The 27,887-nt window shown below is 50.8% G+C and overlaps 2 protein-coding genes across 2 annotated transcripts; one reads left to right on the forward strand and one right to left on the reverse strand.

The window, feature by feature from the left end:
* Window positions 1-289: 289 nt before the first annotated feature.
* gps2 (G protein pathway suppressor 2) lies at window positions 290-5,297 on the forward strand. The gene is made up of 4 exons (XM_033016807.1): window positions 290-421; window positions 1,996-2,075; window positions 3,356-3,439; window positions 4,955-5,297. Exons 1-4 carry the CDS (start codon window positions 355-357, stop codon window positions 5,036-5,038), a joined length of 315 nt encoding a protein of 104 aa, XP_032872698.1. The 5' UTR covers window positions 290-354; the 3' UTR covers window positions 5,039-5,297.
* Window positions 5,298-14,453: 9,156 nt separating this feature from the next.
* Window positions 14,454-23,399, reverse strand: LOC116970080 (eukaryotic translation initiation factor 5A-1-like). Its single transcript, XM_033016806.1, has 5 exons — window positions 23,186-23,399; window positions 19,638-19,742; window positions 18,853-18,984; window positions 16,932-17,005; window positions 14,454-14,591 (listed from the first exon to the last, which is right to left on the reverse strand). Exons 1-4 carry the CDS (start codon window positions 23,354-23,356, stop codon window positions 16,943-16,945), a joined length of 471 nt encoding a protein of 156 aa, XP_032872697.1. The 5' UTR covers window positions 23,357-23,399; the 3' UTR covers window positions 14,454-14,591; window positions 16,932-16,942.
* Window positions 23,400-27,887: the final 4,488 nt, after the last annotated feature.

Here is a 27,887-nt window from a genome sequence, read left to right on the forward strand (position 1 = left end):
ACACAAACGCAGTGACACACACAAACGCACACGCACCCTCACACACATGCACACACACACACAGACAGACATTCACAGACAGACACTCATACGCACACACAGACAGACACACATGCGCGCACACACTCACACGTGCACACAGACATTCACACGGACAGACAGACACACACACACTCTCTCACACACATGCGCACACAGACACACAGTTGGGTTGAGGGTACTGACAGACCGGGCATGATAGGCTGGCGTGGGCACGTCGGGCTGAAGGGGCCCCGTCTCCGCGTGGCGTGGTGCCACGGTTGCTATTGACTGTCCTCGCTTGTTCTGGCACCAGGACCTTCAGCTTTCCAAGCGATGTCGGCCTACCTCCCACACCAGCAGACCGCCTACGCCGTCCACGGACACTTCACCCCTCAGCAAGGTAAGGAGCCCGAAGCACACCTACAGGGGGGGGGTGGACCTTAGAGATACAGCTCGGAAACAGGCCCTACGGCCCACCGAGTCCGTGACGACCAGCGATCCCTGCACACTAACACTATCCTGCACACACCGGGGACAATTTACAATTTTACCTAAGCCAATTAATAGACAATAGGTGCAGGAGTAGGCCATGGGTCGACTGGGCTTGTATTCACTGGAATTTAGAAGGCTGGGAGGAGATCTTATCGAAACATATAAAATTCTTACGGGATTGGACACGCTAGATGCAGGAAAAATGTTCCCCGATGTTGGGGGGAGTCCAGAACCAGGGGCCACACACACACACAGTTTAAGAATAAGGGGTCGGCCATTTTGGACTGAGATGAGGAAAAACTTTTCCACCCAGAGAGTTGTGAGTCTGTGGAATTCTCTGCCGCAGAAGGCAGTGGAGGCCGATTCACTAGATGTTTTCAAGAGAGAGTTAGATTTAGCTCTTGGGGCTAACGGAACCAAGGGATATGGGGAGAAAGCAGGAACGGGATGATCAGCAAAGAAGCAGGTACAGGGAGAACGTGCAAACTCCGTAGAGACAGCACTCGTAGTCGGGATCGAACCTGGGTCTCTGGCGCTTTGAGGCAGCGGCTCTACAGCTGCGCCACCGTGCTGCCCTGCAAAATGGCGCATCGAGACCACGCCCAGCATCGCTCACCCCCCCCCCACACACACACACTTCGATGCTCTCCCACCGCCACAGTGGGGCAGCGGTGGAGTCGCTGGTTCACAGCACCAGAGACCCTCGTTCGATCCCAACTACGAGTGCTGTCTGTACGGAGTTTGCACGTTCTAACCCGTGGATTCTCCAGGGGTGCTCCGATTTCCTACCACACTCCAAAGACGTGCAGGTTCATGGGTAAATGGTTCCCAGTGTGTGGGATAGTGCTAGCGTATGGCGTGATCGCTGGTCAGCACGGACATCGATGGGCCGAAGGGCCTCTTTAAAACTGAAAGTAATCCCCCCTTCGCGTGGGTCTAGAGCCGAAACGTCAACCACTACTCTGCTTCCGCAGATGCTGCCTGGCTCGCTGGGCTCTTCCAGCAGTTGGTCCTTCCACTGCAGTTTGCTGCAAAGACCCTACAGCGAGCAAGATAGTCCACTCGACGGAAAAGACGTAGTACAGTCATGGATCATTTTCGGCCGCCATTTCCGTAACCGGCTTCCGTCTCCGCACCAAAGATCCCGTAGGATACTAGCGCGGGGACGGAAGCCGGTTACGGAAACATCCTCGTAAAAATAAAAGTTATTTGGTAAAAATCTTCTCCTCATTTTCAGAATTTAAATTTATTAACACAAACTGTTCCCCCGCAACGTTGATTACACTGCTGGTCGGGTGGGGTCCGGTTACTGAAATGGATGAAAAAAAGGCCCACGTTCCGCTCCGCTGCGTACTACACGTCAGCCCATTGCATTTAGCAGGAGTGGTCTATCTTGCTCCGCTATAGGATCTTTGGTTTGCTGTCTTATGCTTCCCGTCATCCACGACTAAATTACTATATTTGCCTTCCTCTTGACCACAGGCTTCATTTCCCCGAGTACGACTATTCCTCTCCAGAAGCAATTGGAACATGCGAACCAACAGTCTGGATTCACGGATTCTGTAAGTATCACTCGTGGGGTCTTTAGAGCAGGGGATCGGCAACCTACAGCCCACGGGCCGCATCCGGCCCCTAACCCGAATTCATCCGGCCCCTAACCCGCATTCATCCGGCCCAAGGGCCGCATCCGGCCCCCAACCCGAATTCATCCGGCCCCTAACATGAATTCATCCGGCCCAAGGGCCGCATCCGGCCCCTAACCCGAATTCATCCGGCCCGCACGCGGATTTGTTTTCGCGACCTAGGAACTGCAGTCAGTCCCGGGGCACAATAGACAATAGGTGCAGGAGGAGACCATTCGGCCCTTCGAGCCAGCACCGCCATTCAATGTGATCACGGCAGATCATCCCCAATCAGTACCCCGTTCCTGCCTCCTCCCCATATCCCCCTGACTCCGCTATCTTTAAGAGCCCCATCTAGCTCTCTCTTGAAATAATTCTCTCCAGAGAACCGGCCTCCACCTCTGAGGCAGGGAATTCCACAGACTCACTACTCTCTGTGTGAAAAAGTGTTTCCTCGTCTCCGTTCTAAATGGCTTACTCCTTATTCTTAAACTGTGTGTGGCCCCTGGTTCTGGACTCACCCCCCCCCCCCCCAACATCGGGAACATGTTTCCTGCTTCTAGTGTGTCCAAACCCTTAATAATCTTATATGTTTGAATAAGATCTCCTCTCATCCTTCTAAACTCCAGAGTGTACAAGCCCAGCCGCTCCATTCTCTCAGCATATGACGGTCCTTCTGCAGTTGTACAGGGCACTAGTGAGACCTAATAATAATAATAATACATTTTATTTATGGGCACCTTTCAAGAGTCTCAAGGACACCTTACAAAAATTGAGCATGTAGAGGAAAAACATGTAAGGGGAATGAAATAAATAGTAGAGACATGACTAGTACACAAAGTAAAGACAGAATACAAAGTAAAGTCAGACCTACCCCTTGGGACCTGGGAACTGCAGAAAACGAATTGGAAACCAACATCAAGTGTCACATTATGGCGATAGATGTGGCCCATGTCGGCCGGTGTGGGCAAGTTGGGCCGAAGGGCCTGTTTCCACACTGTATCACTCTATGACTAGTGTAGCTGGGGCATGTTGGCCGGTGTGGGCAAGTTGGGCCGAAGGGCCTGTTTCCACACTGTATCACTCTATGACTAGTGTAGCTGGGGCATGTTGGCCGGTGTGGGACTAGTGTAGCTGGGGCATGTTGGCCGGTGTGGGCAAGTTGGGCTGAAGGGCCTGTTTCCACACTGTATCACTCTGTGACTCTATGAATCTTGCAGGCCGGACTCGCCTACGTTCACCCGCAGCGACCTGCGTCTCCTGGAGGCTTCCCCCACGACACCCCACCCCAGCAGACCCTCGCGGTGAGTAAACGGGGGGAGGGGGGAGGGGGGTTAGCGCAAACTCAAAACTGTGGCGTACGGGGCAAAATGGCCGCTGTATGTCTGGTGGGAACAAGAGCAGTAGGGGAGAAAGCAGCTCCCACAGAGAAGGGATTCTTGTGGGAGAGTCTCAGACTAGAGGGCACAGCCTCAGAATTAAAGGACGTTCTTTTAGGAAGGAGATGAGGAGGAATTTCTTCAGCCAGAGGGTGGTGAATCTGTGGGATTCTTTGCCACAGACGGCTGTGGAGGCCACGAGTCAGTGGGTATTTTTAAGGCGGAGATAGATGGGTCGCCCATTCCTTCTCTCCAGAGATGCTGCCTGTCCTGCTGAGTTACTCCTGCTTTTTGTGCTCCTGCTCCTTAGATAGAGGGGTTATCTATGTTAGACAATAGGTGCAGGAGTAGGCCATTCGGCCCTTCGAGCCAGTACCGCCATTCAATGTGATCATGGCTGATCATTGTTCACTGGCCTTCATTGCGAGAGGATTTGAGTTTAGGAGCAAGGAGGTCCTACTGCAGTTGTACAGGGCCCTAGTGAGACCACACCTGGAGTATTGTGTGCAGTTTTGGCCCTGTTGGCCTTCATAACAAGAGGAGTCGAGTATAGGAGCAAGGAGGTCCTTCTGCAGTTGTACAGGGCCCTAGTGAGACCACACCTGGAGTATTGTGTGCAGTTTTGGCCTGTTGGCCTTCATAACAAGAGGAGTCGAGTATAGGAGCAAGGAGGTCCTTCTGCAGTTGTACAGGGCTCTATAAGGCCGCATTTGGAATAGTGAGCAAATTTGGGTACCATATCTGAGGAAGGATGTGCCGGCTCTGGAGAGGGTCCAGAGGAGGTTTTACGCAAACGATCCCAGGAATGAGTGGGTTAACGTACGATGAGCGTTTGTCGGCGCTGGGCCTGCACTCGCTGTGGAGTTTAGAAGGATGAGCGGGGACCTCATTGAAACTTACAGAATAGTGAAAGGCCCGGATAGGGTGGACGTGGAGAGGATGTTTCCACTAGTGGGAGAGTCTAGGACCAGAGGGCACAGCCTCAGAATTAAAGGGCGCTCTTTTAGGAAGGAGATGAGGAGGAATGTCTTCAGCCAGAGGGTGGTGAATCTGTGGGATTCTTTGACACAGACGGCTGTGGAGGCCACAAGTCAGTGGATATTTTTAAGGCAGAGATATAGATAGATTCTTGATTAGTGCGGGTGTCAGGGGTTGTGGGGAGAAGGCAGGAGAATGGGATTAGGAGGGAGAGATAGAACAGCCGTGATTGAATGGCGGAGTAGACTTGATTAGACGGGGAGGTTGTGGGGAGAGGGCAGGAGAATGGGATTAGGAGGCTGAGATCAGCCATGATAAAAGGCGGGCTTAGACTCGATGGGTCGAACGGCCTAATTCTACTCCTATAACTGGTGAATTGCTTGAATCGGTGGTTACTGACTCTCAGCTTTGAGCCGCCGTGTCCTGATCTGCCGCTAATGTTCTGGTCTTGTGCCGTTGCAGGCTGGCTTCCAGACGACGGGTCAGGCTGCACCGCGCCACGCCTACCTCCAGCACGGGCAGGGACAGCGTTACTACCACCAGTGACCGCGTATGCAGCGTCTCCGTCACCGCGCCCGTCTCCACCCCCGCCGTGCGTTACGCGCCGCTTGTACGTCCGGCACGGTGAAATTCCTCTGGCGCACGTTTCCGCGCGCCGTGTTTCCGCGCCGTCTCCAAAGTCCAGTCGGCTGCACGCGCTCGCTCGATGTTCTGGAGTTGGCAGTCCCAGCGCGGAAAGAGGCCCATCTTGCCCACACCGGCCAACATGTCCCAGCTACACTAGTCATAGAGTGATACAGTGTGGAAACAGGCCCTTCGGCCCAACTTGCCCATACCGGCCAACATGCCCCAGCTACACTAGTCATAGAGTGATACAGTGTGGTAACAGGCCCTTCGGCCCAACTTGCCCACACTGGCCAACGTGCCCCAGCTACACTAGTCGTAGAGTGATACAACACGGAAACAGGCCCTTCGGCCCAACTTGCCCACACTGGCCAACATGCCCCAGCTACACTAGTCGTAGAGTGATACAGTGTGGAAACAGGCCCTTCGGCCCAACTTGCCCACACCGGCCAACATGTCCCTGCTACACTAGTCCCACCTGCCCGCGTTTGGTCCACACCCCTCCAAACCTGTCCTATCCATGTACCTGTCTTAAGTGTTTCTCAAACGTTGGGATAGTCCCTACCTCCGGCAGCTCGTTCCATACACCCACCACCCACTGTGTGGGAAAAGTTACCCCTCAGATTCCTATTAAATCTTTTCCCCCTTCACCTTAAACCCATGTCCTCTGGTCCTCGATTCCCCTACTCTGGGCAAGAGACTCTGCCCGATCTATTCCGCTCATGATTTTGTACACCTCCATAAGATCGCCCCCCCCCCCCCTCATCCTCCTGCGCTCCAAGGAATAGAGACCCAGCCCTGCTCAACCTCTCCCTGTAGCTCACACCCTCTCGTTGGGAGACCGGCGTCCCTCTCCTCCTTGCCCAGACACCTTTGTGTCCGAATGTGGGCGCGGAAGGGGGGGGGGGGGGGGGGTCCGACCATGAAGGTGCTGGAGTCATTACCCCGGATCGCCCTCTGCTCCTTGCACCAACGGCCCCCCCCCGTATTATCCTGTTTACGAAGGAACTACAGATGCTGGAAAAATCGAAGGTGGACAAAAATGCTGGAGAAACTCAGCGGGTGAGGCAGCATCTATGGAGCGAAGGAACAGGTGACGTTTTGGGTCGAGACCCTTCTTCCGACTGATGAAGGAATAGGTGACGTTTCGGGTCGAGACCCGGAAGGGTCTCGACCCGAAACGTCACCTATTCCTTCACTCCATAGATGCTGCCTCACCCGCTGAGTTTCTCCAGCATTTTTGTCCACCCCGTATTAGCCTCGACTGTTTCGTGGCACAATGGCGCAGCGAGCCGCTGCCGCACGGCGCCAGGAATCCGGGTTCGCTCCTGATGTCGGGTGCCGTCTGTGTGGAGTTTGCACGTTCTTCCCCCCGCCCGCCCCTCCAGCTCCGCAGGTTTGTAGGTCAATTGAATGTGGGCAGTGGGATAACATAGAACTAGTATGAACGGGTGATCGATGGGCAGCGTGGACCGAAGGGCCTGTTTCTATATCTTTCAATCGATCGATCTATAGTCCAACTGGCTAAAGTTCACTGTCACCGATGTCCCGTCCTATTAAACCTGCACCTCTTTTTAAAGTACATCGAGTCGCCTTGTTTGTTCTCACATCCTCTCTTCAGCTCTGTATAGTTTAGAGATACGGCGCAGAAACAGGCCCTTCGGCCCACCGGGTCCGTGCCGACCAGCGATCCCCGCACACTAACACTATCCTACACACACCAGGGACAATCTAAAATGAACCCGTTTAAAATACCAAAGAGTAAAAGAAGGTGGGACAAAATAATCCTCCCTGACTGAGGGCCACAATTAAAACATTAGTAAGTCATGAGGGCTATTTTAATAAAATAATCTACATTTTGGCGTGTATCTAATTGATGTTTCTTGGATGCGGCATTATTTGATTACAGCTAACTTAATAGAAACATGGAAAATAGGTGCAGGAGTAGAGGCCATTCGGCCCTTCGAGCCTGCACCGCCATTCAATGTGATCATGGCTGATCATCCAACTCAGTATCCCATCCCTGCCTTCTCTCCATACCCCTTTAGCCACATCTAACTCCCTCTTAAATATAGACAATGAACTGTGTGGCCTCAACTACCTTCTGTGGCAGAGAATTCCACAGATTCACCACTCTCTGTGTGAAAAAAAAGTTTTTCTCATCTCGGTCCTAAAAGACTTCCCCCTTATCCTTAAACTGTGTGTGTGGCCCCTTGTTCTGGACTTCCCCAACATCGGGAACAATCTTCCTGCATCTAGCCCGTCCAACCCCTTAAGAATTTTGTACGGTTCTATAAGACCCCCCCCCCTCAATCTTCTAGATTCTAGCGAGTACAAGCCGAGTCTATCCAGTCTTTCTTCAGATGAAAGTCCTGCCATCCCAGGAATCAGTCTGGTGAACCTTCTCTGTACTCCCTCTACAGCAAGAATGTCTTTCCTCAGATTAGGAGACCAAAACTGTACGCAATACTCCAGGTGTGGTCTCACCAAGACCCTGTACAACTGCAGTAGAACCTCCCTGCTCCTAGACTCAAATCCTTTAGCTATGAATGCTAACCTTTGGCCTTCCAACGTGAAAAGGTTCCCCACCCCTGGTCTAACTGGTCCAAAACGCTGCAGTGTGCGAGACTCCTGACGGGCGCCCGAAAAAGGGACCACATCACCCGGCAAAACTCTCCACTGACTCCCTGTGCGGTTCCGTATAAACTTCAAGACCCTCCTCCATGTCTACAAAGCCCTCAATGGGCTTGTCCTGCCCCCTCCTACATTAAAAGTATTCTCACCCACCACACTCCACCTCCAGGCCCCTCAGATCGGCCGACTTGGGGTTGCTGAACATCCCGCGGTCTAGGCATAAGCTCGGGCGATCGTCCGTGCCTTTGCGGTTGCAGCCCCTACTGTGGAACAGCAGCATCCCCCTTCATATCAGAACAAACAACCCCCTCCATCGACTCCTTTAAGTCAAGACTTATCTATACTCCCAAGCCTTTCCTGACGTCCTCTGAGTGAGGGCTACATGTATATATGTATGTAGTCTGTTTTGTTGTGCTCTTCTTATAACAAATGTAAAGGACTTTGGCCAACGAGTTGTTTTTTAAATGTGCTGTATAAATAAATGTGACTCGACTTGGTCTAGACTCTTCCACGAGTGGCAACATCCTCTCCAGGCCTTTCACTAATAAACCTTCGTGTTGTGGCGCGCGCCAGTATCGAACCCGACGTTCGGATAGCCGCGGGCACGTAACCCGGGAGGGGCCGGGGGTTTTCGCACGGCAGTTGTTCGACTGACCACCGTTGTGGCCAGTCGCGTGTGTGTAGACCAAGGAGCGGTCAAGGAAACTGGCCGAACAACTCTCCAAGGGTTTTTGTAGCACACACACACTGCAAACCACATCCCCATCCAACTCTCTTCACTTCTGGATCATGTTAAAGGTCGCAGACCGACTTTTCCTTTGCTCAGGAGATGCTGAAAAAATATATATAGCTCTACGCTGATGGGCGACGCAGACAACTGGGTGCAGGACCCTTTGAGCCAGCTCCGCCATTCACTGTGATCATCCACAATCAGTACCCCGTACCTGCCTTCTCCCCATATCCCCTGATTCTGTTAGACAACAGGTGCAGGAGTAGGCCATTCGGCCCTTCGAGACAGCACCGCCATTCACTGATCATCCCCAATCAGTACCCCGTTCCTGCCTTCTCCCCCAATCCCCTGATTCTGTTAGACAACAGACAATAGGTGCAGGAGTAGGCCATTCGGCCCTTTGAGACAGCACCGCCATTCACTGTGATCATCCCCAATCAGTACCCCGTTCCTGCCTTCTCCCCCATATCCCCCGACACCGCTATCTTCAAGAGCTCTACCTAACTCTTGAAAGAATCCTCCACCGCCCTCTGAAGCAGAGAATTCCACAGATTCACCTCTCTGTGAGAAAAAGTGTTTCCTCGTCTCCGTTCTAAATGGCTTACTCCTTAGGAGTAGGCCTACTTCGAGCCAGCACCGCCATTCAATATGATCATCCACAATCAGTAACCCCGTTCCTGCTTTCTCCCCATATCCCTTGATTCCGTTAGCCCCAAGAGCTAAATCTAACTCTTGAAAACATCCAGTGAATCGGCCTCCACTGCCTTCTGTGGCAGAGAAATCCAGATTCACAACTCTCAGGGTGAAATCCTTATCTCAGCCCTAAATTATAGACAATAGACAACAGGTGCAGGAGTAGAGGCCCTTCGAGCCTGCACCGCCGTTCAATGTGATCATCCCCAATCAATACCCCGTTCCTGCCTTCTCCCCATATCCCGACTCTGCTATCTTTAAGAGCCCTATCTAACTCTAACTTGAAAGCATCCAGAGAACCAGCCTCCACGGCAGAGAATTCCACAGACTCACCACTCTCTGTGAGAAAAAGTGTTTCCTCGTCCCCGTTCTAAATGGCTCACCCCTTATTCTTAAACTGTGTGTGTGTGTGTGGTCCCTGGTTCTGGACTCCCCCAACATCGGGAACATGTTTCCTGCCTCTAGCGTGTCCAAACTGTGTGGCCCCTACTTACAAAATTCTTAAGGGGTTGGACAGGCTAGATGCAGGAAGATTGCTCCCGATGTTGGGGAAGTCCAGGACAAGGGGTCACAGCTTAAGGATAAGGGGGAAATCCTTTAAAACCGAGATGAGAAGAACTTTTTTCACACAGAGAGTGGTGAATCTCTGGAACTCTCTGCCACAGAGGGTAGTCGAGGCCAGTTCATTGGCTATATTTAAGAGGGAGTTAGATGTGGCCCTTGTGGCTAAGGGGATCAGAGGGTATGGAGAGAAGGCAGGTACGGGATACTGAGTTGGATGATCAGCCATGATCATATTGAATGGCGGTGCAGGCTCGAATGGCCTACTCCTGCACCTAATTTCTATGTTTCTATGGTTCTGGACCCCCCCCCCACATCGGGAACATGTTTCCTGCCTCTAGCGTGTCCGAACTGTGTGGCCCCTGGTTCTGGACTCCCCCCAACCCCAACATCAGGAACATGTTTCCTGCCTATTCATTCTCTCCAGAGATGCTGCCAGTCCCGGTGAGTTCCTGAAGAGATGCTGCCTGTCCCGGTGAGTTCTAGCTCTCTCTTGAAAGTAAACAGTAAATTTAAATGGCCAACCTCTTAAAACGCCAACAGCCAAAGTGTTATTCCCAACTCCACACCTTATAACCATATAACAATTACAGCACGGAAACAGGCCATCTCGACCCTTCTAGTCCGTGCCGAACACATCAGTTCCCCCTCATGTTACCCCTAAACTTCAGTCCCTTAATTCTCAAGTCATGTCCCCTTGTTTGAATCGTCCCTACTCTCAGTGGGAAAAGCTTTTCCACGTCAACTCTGTCTATCCCTCTCATCATTTTATAGACCTCTATCAAGTCCCCCCCTTAACCTTCTGCGCTCCAAAGAATAAAGCCCTAACTTGTTCAACCTTCTTGCCTCTTGCGTCCTGAGTCAGCAGGCAAGCAAGAAAATAATTTGGCCATTTTTTTTTTTGTAAGTTAACTTTATTTAAACTGGTTTGCATGTTATTCAGAGTCAGGTTAGACACCCCCCCCCCCTTGTCACTGCGGAGGTGAGGTCACTAGGAAGAGATTGCAAGGAGGAGCTACCATGGGGGGGGGGCCCCACCGAGCCCAGGTCTCTGGGTAAGCCACGGTGCAGTGGAAGCCAGCCACCCCGGGACAAAAACGCTCTCTGCGGGCATCTCGTCTTCCCCCTCCTCCCTCCCTTTCCTGCCCCGCGTCCCTCGGAACAAAACAAACGCAAACCGCGGAGCCCGACAAAAAAAAAAAAAATGCGTTTTTTCTTTCTCTTTTAGTTATTTTTAAAAAAACACCTTGCAGTGGAATCGAGCTGTGTATTCGTGTGTGTGTGTATGTATGAGTGTGTGTGTGTGTGTGTATATATGAGTGTGTGTATGTATGAGTGTGTGTGTGTGTATATGAGTGAGTGTATGTATAAGTGTGTATATATGTGTGTGTATGTATGAGTGTGTATATGAGTGTGTGTGTGTATGAGTGTGCGCGTGAGAGTGAGCGTGTGTGCGTGTGTATGTATGAGAGCCTGTGTGTGTGTATGTGAGTGTGTGTATGTGTGAGTGAGTGTATGTATGTGTGTGTATAAATGAGTGTGTATGTAAGTGTGTGTGTATATGAGTGTGCGCGTGAGAGTGAGCATGTGTATGTATGAGTGAGCGTGTTTGTGAGCGTGTGTGTATGTATGAGTGTGTGTGAGCGTGTGAGTGCGTGTGTGTGTGAGTATGTATGAGTGTGAGTGAGCGTGTGTGTGTAGTGTGCGCGTGTGTGTGAATAAGTGTGTATATATGAGTGTGTATATGAGTGTGCGCGTGAGTGAGTGCGTGTGTGTATGTATGTGCGCGCGTGTGTGTGAGTGTATGTATGAGTGTGAGTGAGCGAGTGTGAGTGAGCGTGTGCGCGCGTGTGTGTGAGTGAGCATAGACGCGGGAGCAGAAGAGCCCCTGAATTTATTTATTTGAAATGCCCAAGACCATTAAAATGGAGTCAGGGATAGGAGGAGGGGGGGGGGGGGGGGAGACAGAGGGGAAGAAAGGCCACGCAATTTAAGATACAACTTCTGCCCTACAGTGTGTTAGGCACCCTGCCCTTAGATTGAGGAGTCTTACTGATAAATCCCACAGGGGCCCCATCCCGGTCTGGGCCTAGGAGCGAGGGAAGGTGTGGAGGATGCAGGCAAGGCCAAGAATCTCTCTCTTTCTCTCTCTCCGTCTCCACCAGAGAGGCAACACACTGCTCCCATCTCCCAGTTCGCAGCCTCTTGTGAATGCTCTCTCCCCCCCCCCCACTCCTCTCCTCCTAAGCATTCAGAAGCAAATAAATGGAGGGGGGGGAGGGGGGAGAAAGATCTGCAGGGTGGAGAAGATGAGGATGTCGTAGTCCCGACAAAAAAAAAGCCCACTTCCAAGCCTTAAGCTAGCCCCTAAGACTCAGAAAGGCACCAAAAAGGAGAGGGGGCAGCTAATGGGGAGAGTCCCCCCGCCCCTCGTGCTTCTAATGCTTGGATCGTAGCATGGTTTTTCTAATTGCCGCTAAAACAATAAAATGTGGCCTCCTTTCAGCTGGTCCAAGCTCCTCCACGCAACCCACCCCCCTCCAAGTCTCATCTCAACCCCCCCCCCCCACTTTGCTTTTTGAGGGGTGGGTGGGTGGGGGGAAATAAGAGGGGTTTATGCGAACCTCGAGCTTTAAATGGACTTTGTTTTTAAGCTGCTGTTGGCCGCTGCTCAAGACACCGAGAGCTTGCGGGGCTGAGGGAAGTGTCGAGGGTGGGGGTTGGTTCAAGGGAGGGGAGGAACGGGGGGTGGGGGATACAGTCGGGGGGAGACTGGAGGAACAAATTACACACAAACACTCGAGAGTACGCACACACGCACGCACTCAGACACATTTACAGGCACACACGCACACTCAAATACATACACAGGCACAGACGCACACTCAAATACACACACACAGGCACAGACGCACTCAAATACACACACAGGCACACACGCACACTCAAATACACACACACACACACTCAAATACACACACGCGCACACTCAAATACACACACACGCACACTCAAATACACACACACGCACACTCAAATACACACACGCGCACACTCAAATACACACACAGGCACACACGCACTCAAATACATACACACAGGCACACACTCACACTCAAATACACACACAGGCACACTCAAATACATACACAGGCACACACGCACACTCAAATACATACACACACGCACACAAATACACACAGGCACACACGCACACTCAAATACATACACACAGGCACACACGCACACTCAAATACACACACAGGCACACTCAAATACACAGGCACACACGCACACTCAAATACATACACACACGCACACAAATACACACAGGCACACACGCACACTCAAATACATACACACACGCACACAAATACACACAGGCACACACGCACACTCAAATACATACACACACGCACACAAATACACACAGGCACACACGCACACTCAAATACATACACACAGGCACACACGCACACTCAAATACATACACACAGGCACACACGCACACTCAAATACACACAGGCACACACAAATACACACACACAGGCACACACGCACACTCAAATACATACACACAGGCACACACAAATACATACACACAGGCACACACGCACACTCAAATACATACACACAGGCACACACGCACACTCAAATACACACACACAGGCACACTCAAATACACACACAGGCACAGACGCACACTCAAATACATACACACAGGCACACACGCACACTCAAATACATACACACAGGCACACACTCATGCATGCACGCACACACACACACGTGCGCGCACACGCTCACACACATACACACACGAGTGCATACAACCTCACTCACACTCACATATCCACTCATACACGCGCACTCGCACGCACACACTCACTCACACACACACTCACACACTCACCCTCCCTGTACGAAACCGCACTCAACATCCACACAAGGCGACTAGAACTGGATGCTTTTCACGGACAAGGGGGAGGAGGAGGAGAGAGTCCGACTCTCACGCTGTGCGCAGCAGAGCAACGACACGGTGAGATTGTCCGCAACGTGTGTGTGTGGGGGGGGGCAGGGGGAGGGAGAGGGAATGAGGGTGGGAGGGAGAGAGAAGGAAAGAGAGGGGGAAGAAGAGAGAGGGAGGGGAGAGGAGAGACAGAATGTGGGAGAGGAGGAGAGGGAAGGAAGGGGAGAGAGAGAGAAGGTGAGAGGAGGAAGGAGGGAGAGGAGGAGAGACAGAAGGAGGGAGAGAGAGAGGGAAGGAAGGGAGAGGAGAGTCAGAAGGTGGGAGAGCAGAGAGAGGAGGAGAGGGAGAGAGGAGAGGGGGGGAGAGGAGAGACAAGGTGAGAGGAGGGAGAGAAGGAGAGGGAAGGGAGGGAGCGGAGAGACAGAAGGTGGCAGAGAAGGAGAGAGAGAGGGGGGAAAGATGGAGAGGAGAGACAGAAGGGGAGGGAGATAAGGTGGGTGGTGGGGAGAGAGGGAATGAAGAAGGGGGAGAGAGGGGGGGAAGGGAGGGAGGGAATCTCTGAAGCCATTGCCCAGTGTGAGAGAGTACCAGGTATTAGACTTGCCGAGCCTCTAACCAATATAGCAGCGAATATTAGGTCCAAGGTTTGTTTGCTTGGGACATGGTTGTGTCTGGTTTGGGACGGGGCGAGTGGGGGGTGATCACTGACGGCTCGGCGGTGGGCCAGGATGTCCGAAATAAAGTTAGTGTTCGCTTGCAAATTTTTTTTTTTGTTTTTTTTTTTTGTCCTTTTTTAAATTATACTTTTGATGCATTCTTGTTGAAATAACAGGTTGTCTTCCATACCCCAGGCCTGGGGCAAGGCGGTTTCACCAGAAGCCGAAGTCCTAGAGAGAGAGAGAAAATATACACTTTAAACACTTGTTTAAGAAGGAACTGCAGATGCTGGAAAAATATCGAAGGTGGATAAATAATAATAATAATGGATGGGATTTATATAGCGCCTTTCTAATACTCAAGGCGCTTTACATCGCATTATTCATTCACTCCTCAGTCACACTCGGTGCAGGTAAGCTACTTCTGTAGCCACAGCTGCCCTGGGGCAGACTGACGGAAGCGTGGCTGCCAATCTGCGCCTACGGCCCCTCCGACCACCACCAATCACTCACACACATTCACACACAGGCAAAGGTGGGTGAAGTGTCTTGCCCAAGGACACAACGACAGTATGCACTCCAAGCGGGATTCGAACCGGCTACCTTCCGGTTGCCAGCCGAACACTTAGCCCATTGTGCCATCTGTCGTCCCATTCGGCCACTCCTGCACCTAAACACACACCTAACCCAAACCAATTAGGAGCAGACGAGGGCATTCGATGCAATTTGTGATCCCAGCTACAAAGACAGATGTGTACAGCAATTCGTTCTTCCCCCGCACACACAATTAAAGCACGGAATAGTCTCCACCCAACTATAGTTACCCAACCAGATGCAACTACATTTAAAGTAGCTCTTTCTTCCCAATAACCCTTTCTGGATTAAGTCCTCCCTTCACCACCTCCAGTTTACATTCCATTTGGAATATTTTGCAGAGTCCAGCACCAGGGGCCACACACACACACACAGTTTAAGAATAAGGGGTCGGCCATTTAGGACAGAGATGAGGAAAAACTTTCCCACCCAGAGAGTTGTGAGTCTGTGGGATTCTCTGCCACAGAAGGCAGTGGAGGCCGATTCACTGGATGTTTTCAAGAGTTAGATTTAGCTCTTGCATTTCGTTGTCTCTGTACTGTACACTGACAATGACAATTAAAATTGAATCTGAATCTCTTGGGGCTAACGGAATCAAGGGATATGGGGGAGAAAGCAGGAACGGGGTTACTGATCAGCCATGATCATATTGAATGGCGGTGCTGGCTCGAAGTAGGCTTACTCCTAAGGGGTAAGCCATTTAGAACGGAGTCGAGGAAACACTTTTTCTCACAGAGAGTTGTGAATCTGTGGAATTCTCTGCTTCAGAGGGCGGTGGAGGAGACTTTCAAGAGTTAGGTAGAGCTCTTGAAGATAGCGGTGTCAGGGGAGAAGGCAGGAACGGGGTACTGATTGTGGATGATCAGTGAATGGCGGTGCTGTCTCGAAGGGCCAAATGGCCTACTCCTGCACCTATTGTCTGTTGTCTAACGGAATCAGGGGATATGGGGAGAAGGCAGGAATGGGGTACTGATTGTGGATAATTAGTGAATGGCGGTGCTGTCCATAGTCCAGCACCAGGGGCCACACACACATAGTTTAAGAATAAGGGGTCGGCCATTTAGGACAGAGATGAGGAAAAACTTTCCCACCCAGAGAGTTGTGAGTCTGTGGAATTCTCTGCCACAGAAGGCAGTGGAGGCCGATTCACTGGATGTTTTCAAGAGAGAGTTAGATTTAGCTCTTGGGGCTAACGGAATCAAGGGATCTGGGGAAAAAGCAGGAAACCAAGAATAAGAAGAATTAAGAATAAGGGGTCGGCCATTTAGAACGGAGACGAGGAAACACTTTTTCTCACAGAGAGAGTTGCGAGTCTGTGGAATTCTCTGCCTCAGAGGCCGGTTCTCTGGATGCTTTCAAGAGAGCTAGATAGGGCTCTTAAAGATAGCAGAGTCAGGGAGAAGGCAGGAACGGGGTACTGATTGGGGATGATCAGCCGTGATCACATTGATTAGCGGTGCTGGCTCGAAGGGCCGAATGGCCTCTGCTCCTGCACCTATTGTCTATTTGGGACGACAGATGGCGCGTTGGGCTAAGTGTTCGGCTGGCGACCGGAAGGTAGCCGGTTCGAATCCCGCTTGGAGTGCATACTGTCGTTGTGTCCTTGGGCAAGACACTTCACCCACCTTTGCCTGTGTGTGAATGTGTGTGAGTGATTGGTGGTGGTCGGAGGGGCCGTAGGCGCAGATTGGCAGCCACGCTTCCGTCAGTCTGCCCCAGGGCAGCTGTGGCTACAGAAGTAGCTCAACCACCACCGAGTGTGACTGAGGAGTGAATGAATAATGCGATGTAAAGCGCCTTGAGTATTAGAAAGGCGCTATATAAATCCCATCCATTATTATTATTATTATTGTCTACCAAGGGTGGGAAGGTTAAGTCGTTGGGGCGGGGGGGGTCTCCCACCCACTCTCCCATCTCTACACCTGGTGTTGGTGCATGAAGGGGGTCTCCCACCCACCCCACTGCCCCAGTACCTACCTATGTTGCAGTTACTTGCTCATCAGCTTGATTGCGATAGCACATTCTTCTCCCATGGCACTGATGACTGTGACCTGGGGAGAGACAGAGTGGGCGTTTAGCGGGCAGCGCGGCGGGTGGAGCTGCTGCCTCACCCCGACCACAGCTGCTGCCTGTACCTTCCAGCGGTGACAGGTAAAATTCGCAGGTAGACAACAAATGGTGGAGAAACTCAGCGGGTGAGGCAGCATCTACGGAGCGAAGGAATAGGCGATGTTTTGGGTTTGGAGGTGTGCGTTTTCACACTTCTGTACCTCTTGCCCGATGGGAGGGGGGGGGGGGGGGAAGAGGGAGTGTCCAGGTCAGCGTCTATGGAGCAAAGGAATAGGTGAAATTTCGGATCGAGACCCTTAGGAATTGGACACGCTAGATGCAGGAAACATGTTCCCCATGTTGGGGGAGTCCAGAACCAGGTGCCACACACACACACACACAGTTTAAGAATAAGGGGTAGGCCATTTAGAACGAACACTTTTTCCACACAGAGAGTTGTGAGTCTGTGGAATTCTCTGCCTCAGAGGGCGGTGGAGGCCGGTTCTCTCGATACTTTCAAGAGAGAGCTAGATTAGGTCTCTAAAAGATAGCGGAGTCAGGGGATATGGGGAGAAGGCAGGAACGGGGTACTGATTGGGGATGATCAGCCATGATCACATTGAATGGCGGTGCAGGCTCGAAGGCCTACTCCTGTACCTATTTTCTATGTTTCGACTAATGCAATCGACTAATGCAAACTAGTGCTGGCTGGACGGACCGAATGGCCTCTACTCCTGCAGGTATTGTCTATTGTTTGGAGGGATATGGGCCAAACGCAGGACTTTCATACGAAGAAAGGCTGGATAGACTCGGCTTGTACTCGCTAGAATTTAGAAGTTTGAGGGGGGATCTTATAGAAACTTACAACATTCTTAAGGGGTTGGACAGACTAGATGCAGGAAGATTATTCCCGATGTTGGGGAAGTCCAGAACAAGGGGCCACACACAGTTTAAGGATAAGGGGGAAGTCATTTACGACCGAGATGAGAAAAACATTTTTCACACACAGAGAGTGGTGAATCTGTGGAATTCTCTGCCACAGAATGTAGTCGAGGCCACAGTTCATTGGCTATATTTAAGGGGGAGTTAGATGTGGCCTTTGTGGCTAAAGGGATCAGGGGGTATGGAGAGAAGGCAGGTACAGGATACCAAGTTGGATGATCAGCCATGATCATATCGAATGGCGGTGCAGGCTCGAAGGGCCGAATGGCCTAATCCTGCACCTATTTTCTATGTTTCTAAAGGGGATGAGAGGGGAAGATAGATCAGCCATGATTGAATGGCAGAGCAAATGGCCTCATTCTGCTCCCAGTTCGTGTGAACTTATGAAAATGAGGATGTAAGGTGGGATTAGCGGGGTGGAAGATTGCAAAGAGTTAGATGTGGCCCTTGTGGATCAGGGGGTATGGAGAGAAGGCAGGTACAGGATACCGAGTTGGATGATCAGCCATGATCATATTGAATGGCGGTGCAGGCTCGAAGGCCTACTCCTGTACCTATTTTCTATGTTTCGACTAATGCAATCAACTCGACGTGCACAAACGGAAGATCAAATAGAGGAAAGGTACACAAAAAAGCTGGAGAAACTCAGCGGGTGCAGCAGCATCTATGGAGCGAAGGAAATAGGCAACGTTTCGTCCCGAAACGTTGCCTATTTCCTTCGCTCCATAGATGCTGCTGCACCCGCTGTGTTTCTCCAGCTTTTTTGTGTACCTTCGATTTTCCAGCATCTGCAGTTCCTTCTTGAACATCAAAGAGAACAAGTTGTCCTACGACGTTAGGCCATGCACGCCACACGCAGGGAGAGGAAGAACAAGGTGGGACTGGCGAGACCAAGGAAAATACTCACCACTGATTCTTCCCCGCTGGCAAAACGCGTGGCCATCTCTTTTCCCAAATCATTCTCGGGAAGCTTCAAATCCTCACGTAATTCCCCGGCATCAGACAGCAGAGTCAGGTAGCCGTCCTGGATTTCGATCAACTGGAAGGCGAAGGGGGGAAAAAAAATCAACGAGCCGCCTTCAATTCAGTTCATCGTCACCTGAAGCTAGGTACAGTGAAAAAGCCTCCGTGGCCCCCTGGTCCTCGATCCCTCCCTGTGGCTCAAAACACTTTAATCCTCCCCCTCCCATTCCCACGCTGACCTTTCTGTCCTGGGCCTCCTCCACTGTCAGGTTGAGGCCCAGTGCACAAAATGGAGGAACGGCACCTCGTATTTCGCTTGGGCAGCGGTGTGAACATTGACTTCTCTAACTCCAAGTAGCCCTTGCTTTCCCTCTCTCTCCATCCCCCCCGCCCCTTCCCAGTTCTCCCGACCAGTCTGACTATCTCCGACTCCATTTTAGACAATAGACAACAGGTGCAGGAGTAGGCCATTCGGCCCCTCGGGCCAGCACCGCCATTCAATGTGATCATGGCTGATCAACAGACAATAGGTGCATGAGTAGGCCATTCAATTTCCTGGACCAGAAAGGCCATTCGGCCCATCAAGTCTACTCCGCCAAATTCAAATTGGTGGCTGATCTACCCCTCCCTCCCAACCCCCCCCTTCTCCCCACAGCCCCTCACGCTCACTCCCGCGCTAATCAAAAATCTATCTTACTACTGCCATAAAATATATCCACTTGGCCTCACCTGGTAATCACTTCTCTTGATGTTGGGAACGTCCATGTTGTGGGTGGAGGGACAGATATCCTCGTGCTTTTTTGAGGTGAATATGTCGAGGCCTACCAAGTGAACCTAGGAAGCAAGAAGGACAGACGTGGTCACAATCGGCAAGTGCGCGGGCGGCCCGGATCACCCCCCAGCGGAACCTCCCCCCCCTCCCCGGTGAAGGGCTCGTCGGTCAGTGGGCCCGGGAGGGAGGAGGAGACGTCGGGCCAGCACCGCCATCCACAATCAGTACCCCGTTCCTGCCTTCTCCCCCTGACTCCGCTATCTTTAAGAGCCCTATCCAGCTCTCTCTTGAAAGCATCCAGAGAACCGGCCTCCACTAAGGCAGAGAATTCCACACCCTGTTCCTGCCTTCTCCCCATATTCCCTGATTCTATCTTTACGAGCCCTATCGGCAGAGAATTCCACAGACTCTCAACTCTCTGTGTGAAAAAGTGTTTCCTCGTCTCCGTTCTAAATGGCTTACCCCTTATTCTTAAACTGTGTGTGTGTGTGGCCCCTGGTTCTGGACTCCCCCAACATCGGGAACATGTTTCCTGCCTCTAGCGTGTCCAGGACCGATTGGGTGTAATGTAGATGTGGACTGGGATGATCAGCCATGATCACATTGAATGGCGGTGCTGGTTCAAAGGGCCGAACGGCCTACTCCTGCACCTGTTGTCTATTGACTGGTGTAGATGGAACATGTGGGCAAGTCGTGCCAAAGGACCCGTTTCCTCATTGTAAAGGGGCTGTCCCACTGTACAAGTTCATTCCAAGAGTTCTCCCGAGTTTCCCCCTGATTCGAACTCGGAGATTTACGGTAATGGCCGCTCGCCGGCACTCGGGGCTCTCGTGGACATTTTTCAACATGTTGAAAAATCTTCACGAGCCTTCCCGAGCTCACCGCCTTTCTCGAGTACCTGCCGTTAGCGTTACGAGCCGCTAAGAGACGTCCCCGAGCTCCGACGTACCCGCTACGTTCATTCTCCGTGCTTACCACGAGTTTGATTTTGTTTTTAAACTCGGGAGAGCTCTTGGAATGAACTCGTACCGTGGGACAAGGCCATTGGACTCTAAAGGTACGAAACACAGAAAATAGGTGGAGGAGGCCATTCGGCCCTTCGAGCCAGCACCGCCCTTCGATATGATCATGGCTGAATCAGTACCCAGTTCCTGCCTTCTCCCCATATCTCTTGATTCCTTTAGCCCTAAGAGCTAAATCTAACTCTCTCTCGAAAACATCCAGTGAATTGGCCTCCGCTGCCTTCTGTGGCAGAGAATATCGAGGGATATGGACTAAACACCGACAATTGGGACTAGGTTAGATCTTGGGCGGGTTGAGCCAATGACCTGGACTGTGAGCGAGCTTTCGAAACGCATCACACGCACTTTCTGATCTTCCCCCGAGTTTTTATGTCGGGGTGGGTGGGGGCAGGGTGCACAAGGAACGAGGAATAAGGTCGGAAAACAAAACATGACAGGAATGTGGGAGAGATAAGGATATAGGAAACACTAACAGGATTGTTATGGCTACGCAGTTCCATTAAAAAACAGTTATCATCTCTCTGTGAGAGCTGGGGTTTAGGCAATTGGAACTTGAATGGAAAAATCAAAATCAAAATGTCAGATGAACATATCCAGAGCTTGGATCAAGGCAGCTCATGTTTATTCGTCACTAGATCCACACCCTTGGAAAGATGGGCCAAGATCCCAATTAAAAATTGGGTGGTTGGGAATGTTGCAATGCTGGAGTAACTCAGCGGGTCAGGCTGCACCTCTGGAGCAAAGGAATAGGTGACGTTTCGGATCGACATGGTGAGACCAAAATGGCCTTTATTAAAATCTAACAACCAGGTGATTTTTTTTCCTATTACAGGGCCTCGACCCGAAACGTCACCCATTCCTTCTCTCCAGAGAAGCTGCCTGTCCCGCTGAGTTACTCCAGCATTTTGTGTCTGTCTTCGGTTTAAACCAGCGTCTGCAGTTCCTTCCAAACACATTTCTACACTCTGTGGAATTCTCTGCCGCAGAGGCCGGTTCTCTGGATGTTTTCAAGAGTTAGGTAGAGTTCTTAAACATCCTCCCCACATCCACTCTATCCAGGCCTTCATCTGTTTGGGGATCTTATTGAAACATATAAGATTATTAAGAGATTGGACACGCTAGAGGCAGGAAACATGTTCCTGATGTTGGGGGAGTCCAGAACCAGGGGCCACACACACACAGTTTAAGAATAAGGGATTGGCATTTAGAACGGAGATGAGGAAACACTTTTTCACCCAGAGAGTTGCGAGTCTGTGGAATTCTCTGCCTCAGAGGGCGGTGGAGGCCGGTTCTCTGGATGTTTTCAAGAGTTAGGTAGGGCTCTTCAAGATAGCGGAGTCAGGGGATATGGGGAGAAGACAGGAACGGGGTACTGATTGGGGATGATCAGCCATGATCACATTGAATGGCGGTGCTGGCTCGAAGGGCCGAATGGCCTACTCCTGCACCTATGTCTATTGTCTAAAGATAGCGGAGTCAGGGGATATGGGGAGAAGGCAGGAACGGGGTACTGATTGGGGATGATCAGCCATGATCACATTGAATGGCGCTGCTGGCTCGAAGGGCCGAATGGCCTCTACTCCGGCACCTATTGTCTATTGTCTAAGGCAGGTTCTCTGGATGCTTTCAAGAGAGAGTTAGATAGGGCTCTTAAAAATAGCGGATGATCAGCTATGATCACATTGCGTACAGTTTTGGTCTCCTAATCTGAGGAAGGACATTCTTGCCACAGAGGGAGTACAGAGAAGGTTCACCAGACTGATTCCTGGGATGGCAGGACTTTCATATGAAGAAAGACTGGATAGACTCGGCTTGTACTCGCTAGAATTTAGAAGATTGAGGGGGGATCTTATAGAAACTTACAAAATTCTTAAGCGGTTGGACAGGCTAGATGCAGGAAGATTATTCCCGATGTTGGGGAAGTCCAGAACTAGGGGTCACAGATTAAGGATAAGAGGGAAGTCTTTTAGGACCGAGATGAGAAAATCATTTTTTACACAGAGAGTGGTGAATCTGTGGAATTCTCTGCCACAGAAGGTAGTTGAGGCCACAGTTCATTGGCTATATTTAAGAGGGAGTTAGATGTGGCCCTTGTGGCTAAAGGGATCAGGGGGTATGGCGAGAAGGCAGGTACAGGATACTGAGTTGGATGATCAGCCATGATCATATCAAATGGCGGTGCAGGCTCGAAGGGCCGAATGGCCTCTACTCCTGCACCTATTTTCTATGAATGGCGGTGCTGGCTCGAAGGGTCGAATGTCCTACTCCTGCACCTATGTCTATTGTCAAAGATAGCTGAGTCAGGGGATATGGGGAGAAGGCAGGAACGGGGTACTGATTGGGGATGATCAGCCATGATCACGTTGAATGGCGGTGCTGGCTGGAAGGTCTGAATGGCCTCTACTCCTGCACGTTTTATCTGCTGGGTCTAAACGGAAGGCAGCTTGTCCTCGGCAGACGGGCGGGCGAGCCGGGGCACTTACCTTGGCGTGACCGTGCTTGCCTGTCTTGGAGGTGGACATGTCCACGATCTTGCAGGGGCGGTTCCTCAGCACGACAAAGCCGTTTTTGCGCAGGCTGGAGCACTGCATGGGGAAGGTGGTGGAGGCTCCAGAGTGGCCGGTCTCAAAGTCCACGTCGGCGTGGTCGGTCATCTTGGAATTCTGAGTCGGGCGTTGCTGCAGCGGAAGAAGGCAAGGCAATGAGTCCCTTGGCGCTCGCCAACTTACAACCATCCGAGCTCTTCCCTCCCCCCCACCACCACGCGCCCCCACCCATCCACAAGCCCCCGAGATCAGCCACTTGCTGAACTTGGCATCACAGGCGTGGACGGGCGGCATCTCTGTGGAGAGAAGGAACGGCTGACGTTTCGGACTCGAGACTGTAGGAAGCAAAGATCCTACAGCGAGCAAGATAGATCACTCGGCGAAAAAGGCGTAGTACGGTCATGGGTAATTTTCGGCCCCCATTTCCGTAACCGGCTTCCGTCTCCGCACCAAAGATCCCGTAGGATAATAGCGCGGGGAAGGAAGCCGGTTACGGAAACATCCTCGTAAAAATAAAAGTTATTTGGTAAAAAATCTTCTCCTCGTTTTCAGAATTTAAATTTATTAACACAAACTGTTCCCCCGCAACGTTTATTACACTGCGAGTCGGGTCGGGGTTACTGAAATGGCCGACGTTCCGCTCCGTTACGTACTACACGTCAGCCCATTGTATTTAGCAGGAGTGGTCTATCTTGCTCCTCTATAGGTTCTTTGGTCGGAAGAAGAGATTCGACACGAAACATTTTTAAAAGTGCAGACTGATGAGTTCTCGATTACAAGTTCACATGTTACAGGAGTAGAATTAGGCCATTCATAGACACATAGAAAATAGGTGCAGGAGTAGAGGCCATTCGAGCCTGCACCGCCATTCAATGTGATCATGGCTGATCATCCAACTCAGTATCCTGTACCTGCCTTCTCTCCACACCCCCTGATCCCTTTAGCCACAAGGGCCACATCTAACTCCATCTTAAATATAGCCAATGAACTGTGGCCTCAACTACCTTCTGTGGCAGAGAATTCCACAGATTCACCACTCTCTGTGTGAAAAATGTTTTCCTCATCTCGGTCCTAAAAGATTTCCCCCTTATCCTTAAACTGTGACCCCTTGTTCTGGACTTCCCCAACATCGGGAACAATCTTCCTGCATCTAGCCTGTCCAACCCCTTAAGAATTTTGTAAGTTTCTATAAGATCCCCCCTCAATCTTCTAAATTCTAGCGAGTACAAGCCGAGTCTATCCAGTCTTTCTTCATATGAAAGTCCTGCCATCCCAGGAATCAGTCTGGTGAACCTTGTCTGTACTCCCTCTATGGCAAGAATGTCTTTCCTCAGATTAGGAGACCAAAACTGTACGCAATACTCCAGGTGTGGTCTCACCAAGACCCTGTACAACTGCAGTAGAACCTCCCTGCTCCTATACTCAAATCCTCTATGGCAAGAATGTCTTTCCTCAGATTAGGAGACCAAAACTGTACGCAATACTCCAGGTGTGGTCTCACCAAGACCCTGTACAACTGCAGTAGAACTTCCCTGCTCCTATACTCAAAATTCGGCCCCCATCGAGTCCACTACGCCACTCAAATCATGGTTAGAGGCAAAAAGCTGGAGTAATATTCAGCGGCATCTTTCGAGAGAAGGAATGGGTGGTGGCAGAGGGAGCCCTGTCCCGCTGAGAATTACTCCAGCTTTTTTGAGTCTACCTTCGGTTTAAACCAGCAGCTGCAGTTCCTTCCTCCACATTCAATCATGGCTGATCTCTGCCTCCCAATCCCATTTTCCTGCCTTCGCCCCATAACCCTTGATGCCCGTTCTAATCGAGAATTTGTATCCTATCTCTGCCTTAAAAATATCCACCGGCTTGGCCCCCACGGCCCTGTGGTAAGTATTAGTAAGGGCTAAAATAGACAATAGACAATAGGTGCAAGAGTAGGCCATTCAGCCCTTCAAGCCAGCACCGCCATTCAATGTGATCATCCAAAATCAGTAACCCCGTTCCTGCTTTCTCCCCACATCCCTTGCTTCCGTTAGCCCTAAGAGCTAAATCTAACTCTCTCTTGAAAACATCCAGTGAATCGGCCTCCACTGCCTTCTGTGGCAGAGAATTCCACAGATTCACAACTCTCTGGGTGGAAAAGTTTCTCCTCATCTCAGTCCTAAATGGCTTCACACCCCTTATTCTTAAACTGTTTGACCTCTGGTTCTGGACTCCCCCAACATCGGGGAACATTTTTCCTGCATCTAGCCTGTCCAATCCTTTAAGAATTTAATGTTTCTATAACATACCCTCTCACCCTTCTAAATTCCAGTGAATACAAGCCCAGTCGAGAGTTGGCAAGTCAGACGTTTGCGCATTCTGGTTCGACTGACAATAGACAATAGGTGCAGGAGTAGAGGCCATTCGGCCCTTCGAGCCATTCAATGTGATCTTGGCTGATCATCCCCAATCAGTACCCCGCTCCTGCCTTCTCCCCATATCCCCTGACTCCTCTATCTTTAAGAGCCCTATCTAACTCTCTCTTGAAAGTATCCAGAGAACCGGCCTCCACCGCCCTCTGAGGCAGAGAATTCCACAGACTCACAACTCTGTGTGGAAAAAGTGTTTCCTCATCTCCGTTCTAAATGGCTTACCCCTTATTCTTAAATGTGAGGTAGCGAATTCTACGCGGAGAGGACAAGAGAATGGTGGTTGAGAGGAGGGTAAATAGATCGTCCATGATCGAATCGCAGAGGATTCGATGGGCCGAATGGCCCAAATTCTGCTTGATACAGATTGAGGGCCTCTGTGGGGATGTGGAGAAGTGATTGAGCAGAAATAGCAAAGAGTACAATCTGGCAATATGAAGTTATATTGCACCTTGGCAGAAGAAAATGGAAAAGAAGAGTTTTGAAAAGGTGATAAGTTGCTGTTAACCAAATTCACCTGGGTGACCTTGTACAAGAAACAAAGGCTCTGTTTCACCAAGGTATTAATAAGACAAACAGCATATCCATAGAGTAGCTGAGTCACCAAATCTCACCCTAGAGCTTCGGGGAGACAGGACAGGTCTTTCCAGGTGCGGCAGAGGTTCACCTGCACCCAACCCTCCCCGACATCAGTCTGAAGAAGGGTTTCGGCCCGAAACGTTGCCTATCTCCTTCGCTCCATAGATGCTGCTGCACCCGCTGAGTTTCTCCGGCATTTTTGTCTACCTATGAATGGATACTTCAAGAAATAAAGAGCTCCACGTGCTGCATAGAATGATACAGCGTGGAAACAGGCCCTTCGGCCCAACTTGCCCACACCAGCCAACATGTCCCAGCTGCACCAGTCCCACCTGCCAGCATTTGGTCCATATCCCTCCAAACCTGTCCTATCGTTTATCCTTTCTTAAACCTTGCGTTAGTCCCAGCCTCAACTACCTCCTCTGGCAGCTCGTTCCATACACCCACCACCCTTTGTGTGGAAAAGTTGCCCCTCAGATTCCTATTAAATCTTTTCCCCTTCACCTTAAACCTATGTCCTCTGGTCCTCGATTCGCCTACTCTGGGCACGAGACTCTGTGCATCTACCCGATCTATTCCTCTCCTGCTCTTATACATCTATAATGTTTAAGGAGGAACTGCAGATGCTGGAAAAATCGAAGGTACACAAAAATGCTGGAGAAACTCAGCGGGTGCAGCAGCATCTATGGAGCCAAGGAAATAGAAACATAGGAAATAGGTGCAGGAGTAGGCCATTCGGCCCTTCGAGCCTGCACCGCCATTCAATATGATCATGGCTGATCATCCAACTCAGTATCCTGTACCTGCCTTCTCTCCATACCCCCTGATCCCTTTAGCCACATCTAACTCCCTCTTAAATATAGCCAATGAACTGTGGCCTCAACTACCTTCTGTGGCAGAGAATTCCACAGATTCACCACTCTGTGTAAAAAATGTTTTTCTCATCTCGGTCCTAAAAGACTTCCCTCTTATCCTTAAACTGTGACCCCTAGTTCTGGACTTCCCCAACATCGGGAACAATCTTCCTGCGTCTAGCCTGTCCAACCCCTTAAGAATTTTGTAAGTTTCTATAAGATCCCCCCTCAATCTTCTGAATTCTAGCGAGTACAAGCCGAGTCTATCCAGGCAACGTTTCGGGCCGAAACCCTTCTTCAGACTCACTGGGAGATATCCTCTGGTCCTCGTAAGGCCCCTCCCATCATTGTTCATGTCCTGGCCCTTTACAAACTCCTGCAGCGACAAGATTAGATTCCTTCTGCCGCACTCTGCCCGGTTTCACCAGGCGATCAATGCAGCCCAAGGGCAAACCAGTCTGTCATCAGCGTGTCATCTGCAAACTGACTTAACCACAACCTCTAACATCGGAATCCAAATAGTTCACACGTCCTAGGAGAAGAAGGCCATTCGGCCCATCAAGTCAACTAGTTCCGCCATTCAATCACGGCCGATCTATCTCTCTCTCTCTCTCTCAGCCCCCTTCTCCCCATAATCCCTGGCATTTACTAATCAAAAATCAGTCAATCTCTGCCTTAAAACTAGCCATTGACTTGGCCCCACAGCCATCTCTGGCAATGAATTCCACAGATTCACTACCCTCTGACTAAACTTCCTCCTCATCTCCTTCCTAAAGGGACGCCATTTCATTCTGAGGCTGT

This window comes from Amblyraja radiata, unplaced genomic scaffold, assembly GCF_010909765.2.
Source record: "Amblyraja radiata isolate CabotCenter1 unplaced genomic scaffold, sAmbRad1.1.pri scaffold_512_ctg1, whole genome shotgun sequence".
NCBI classification, from domain to species: Eukaryota; Metazoa; Chordata; class Chondrichthyes; order Rajiformes; family Rajidae; genus Amblyraja; species Amblyraja radiata.

Excerpts from the sequence above, each read along its gene's own strand:
- gps2 (XM_033016807.1), top strand. The coding sequence starts at position 355 with ATGTCGGCCTACCTCCCACACCAGCAGACCGCCTACGCCGTCCACGGA. Across the intron at positions 2,076-3,355 it reads AGTCTGGATTCACGGATTCT|GCCGGACTCGCCTACGTTCA; the intron begins GTAAGTATCACT and ends TGAATCTTGCAG. Across the intron at positions 3,440-4,954 it reads CACCCCAGCAGACCCTCGCG|GCTGGCTTCCAGACGACGGG; the intron begins GTGAGTAAACGG and ends GTGCCGTTGCAG.
- LOC116970080 (XM_033016806.1), bottom strand. The coding sequence starts at position 23,356 with ATGACCGACCACGCCGACGTGGACTTTGAGACCGGCCACTCTGGAGCC. Across the intron at positions 18,985-19,637 it reads TCAAGAGAAGTGATTACCAG|TTGATCGAAATCCAGGACGG; the intron begins GTGAGGCCAAGT and ends TTCGCCTTCCAG. Across the intron at positions 17,006-18,852 it reads CCAGCGGGGAAGAATCAGTG|GTCACAGTCATCAGTGCCAT; the intron begins GTGAGTATTTTC and ends GTCTCTCCCCAG.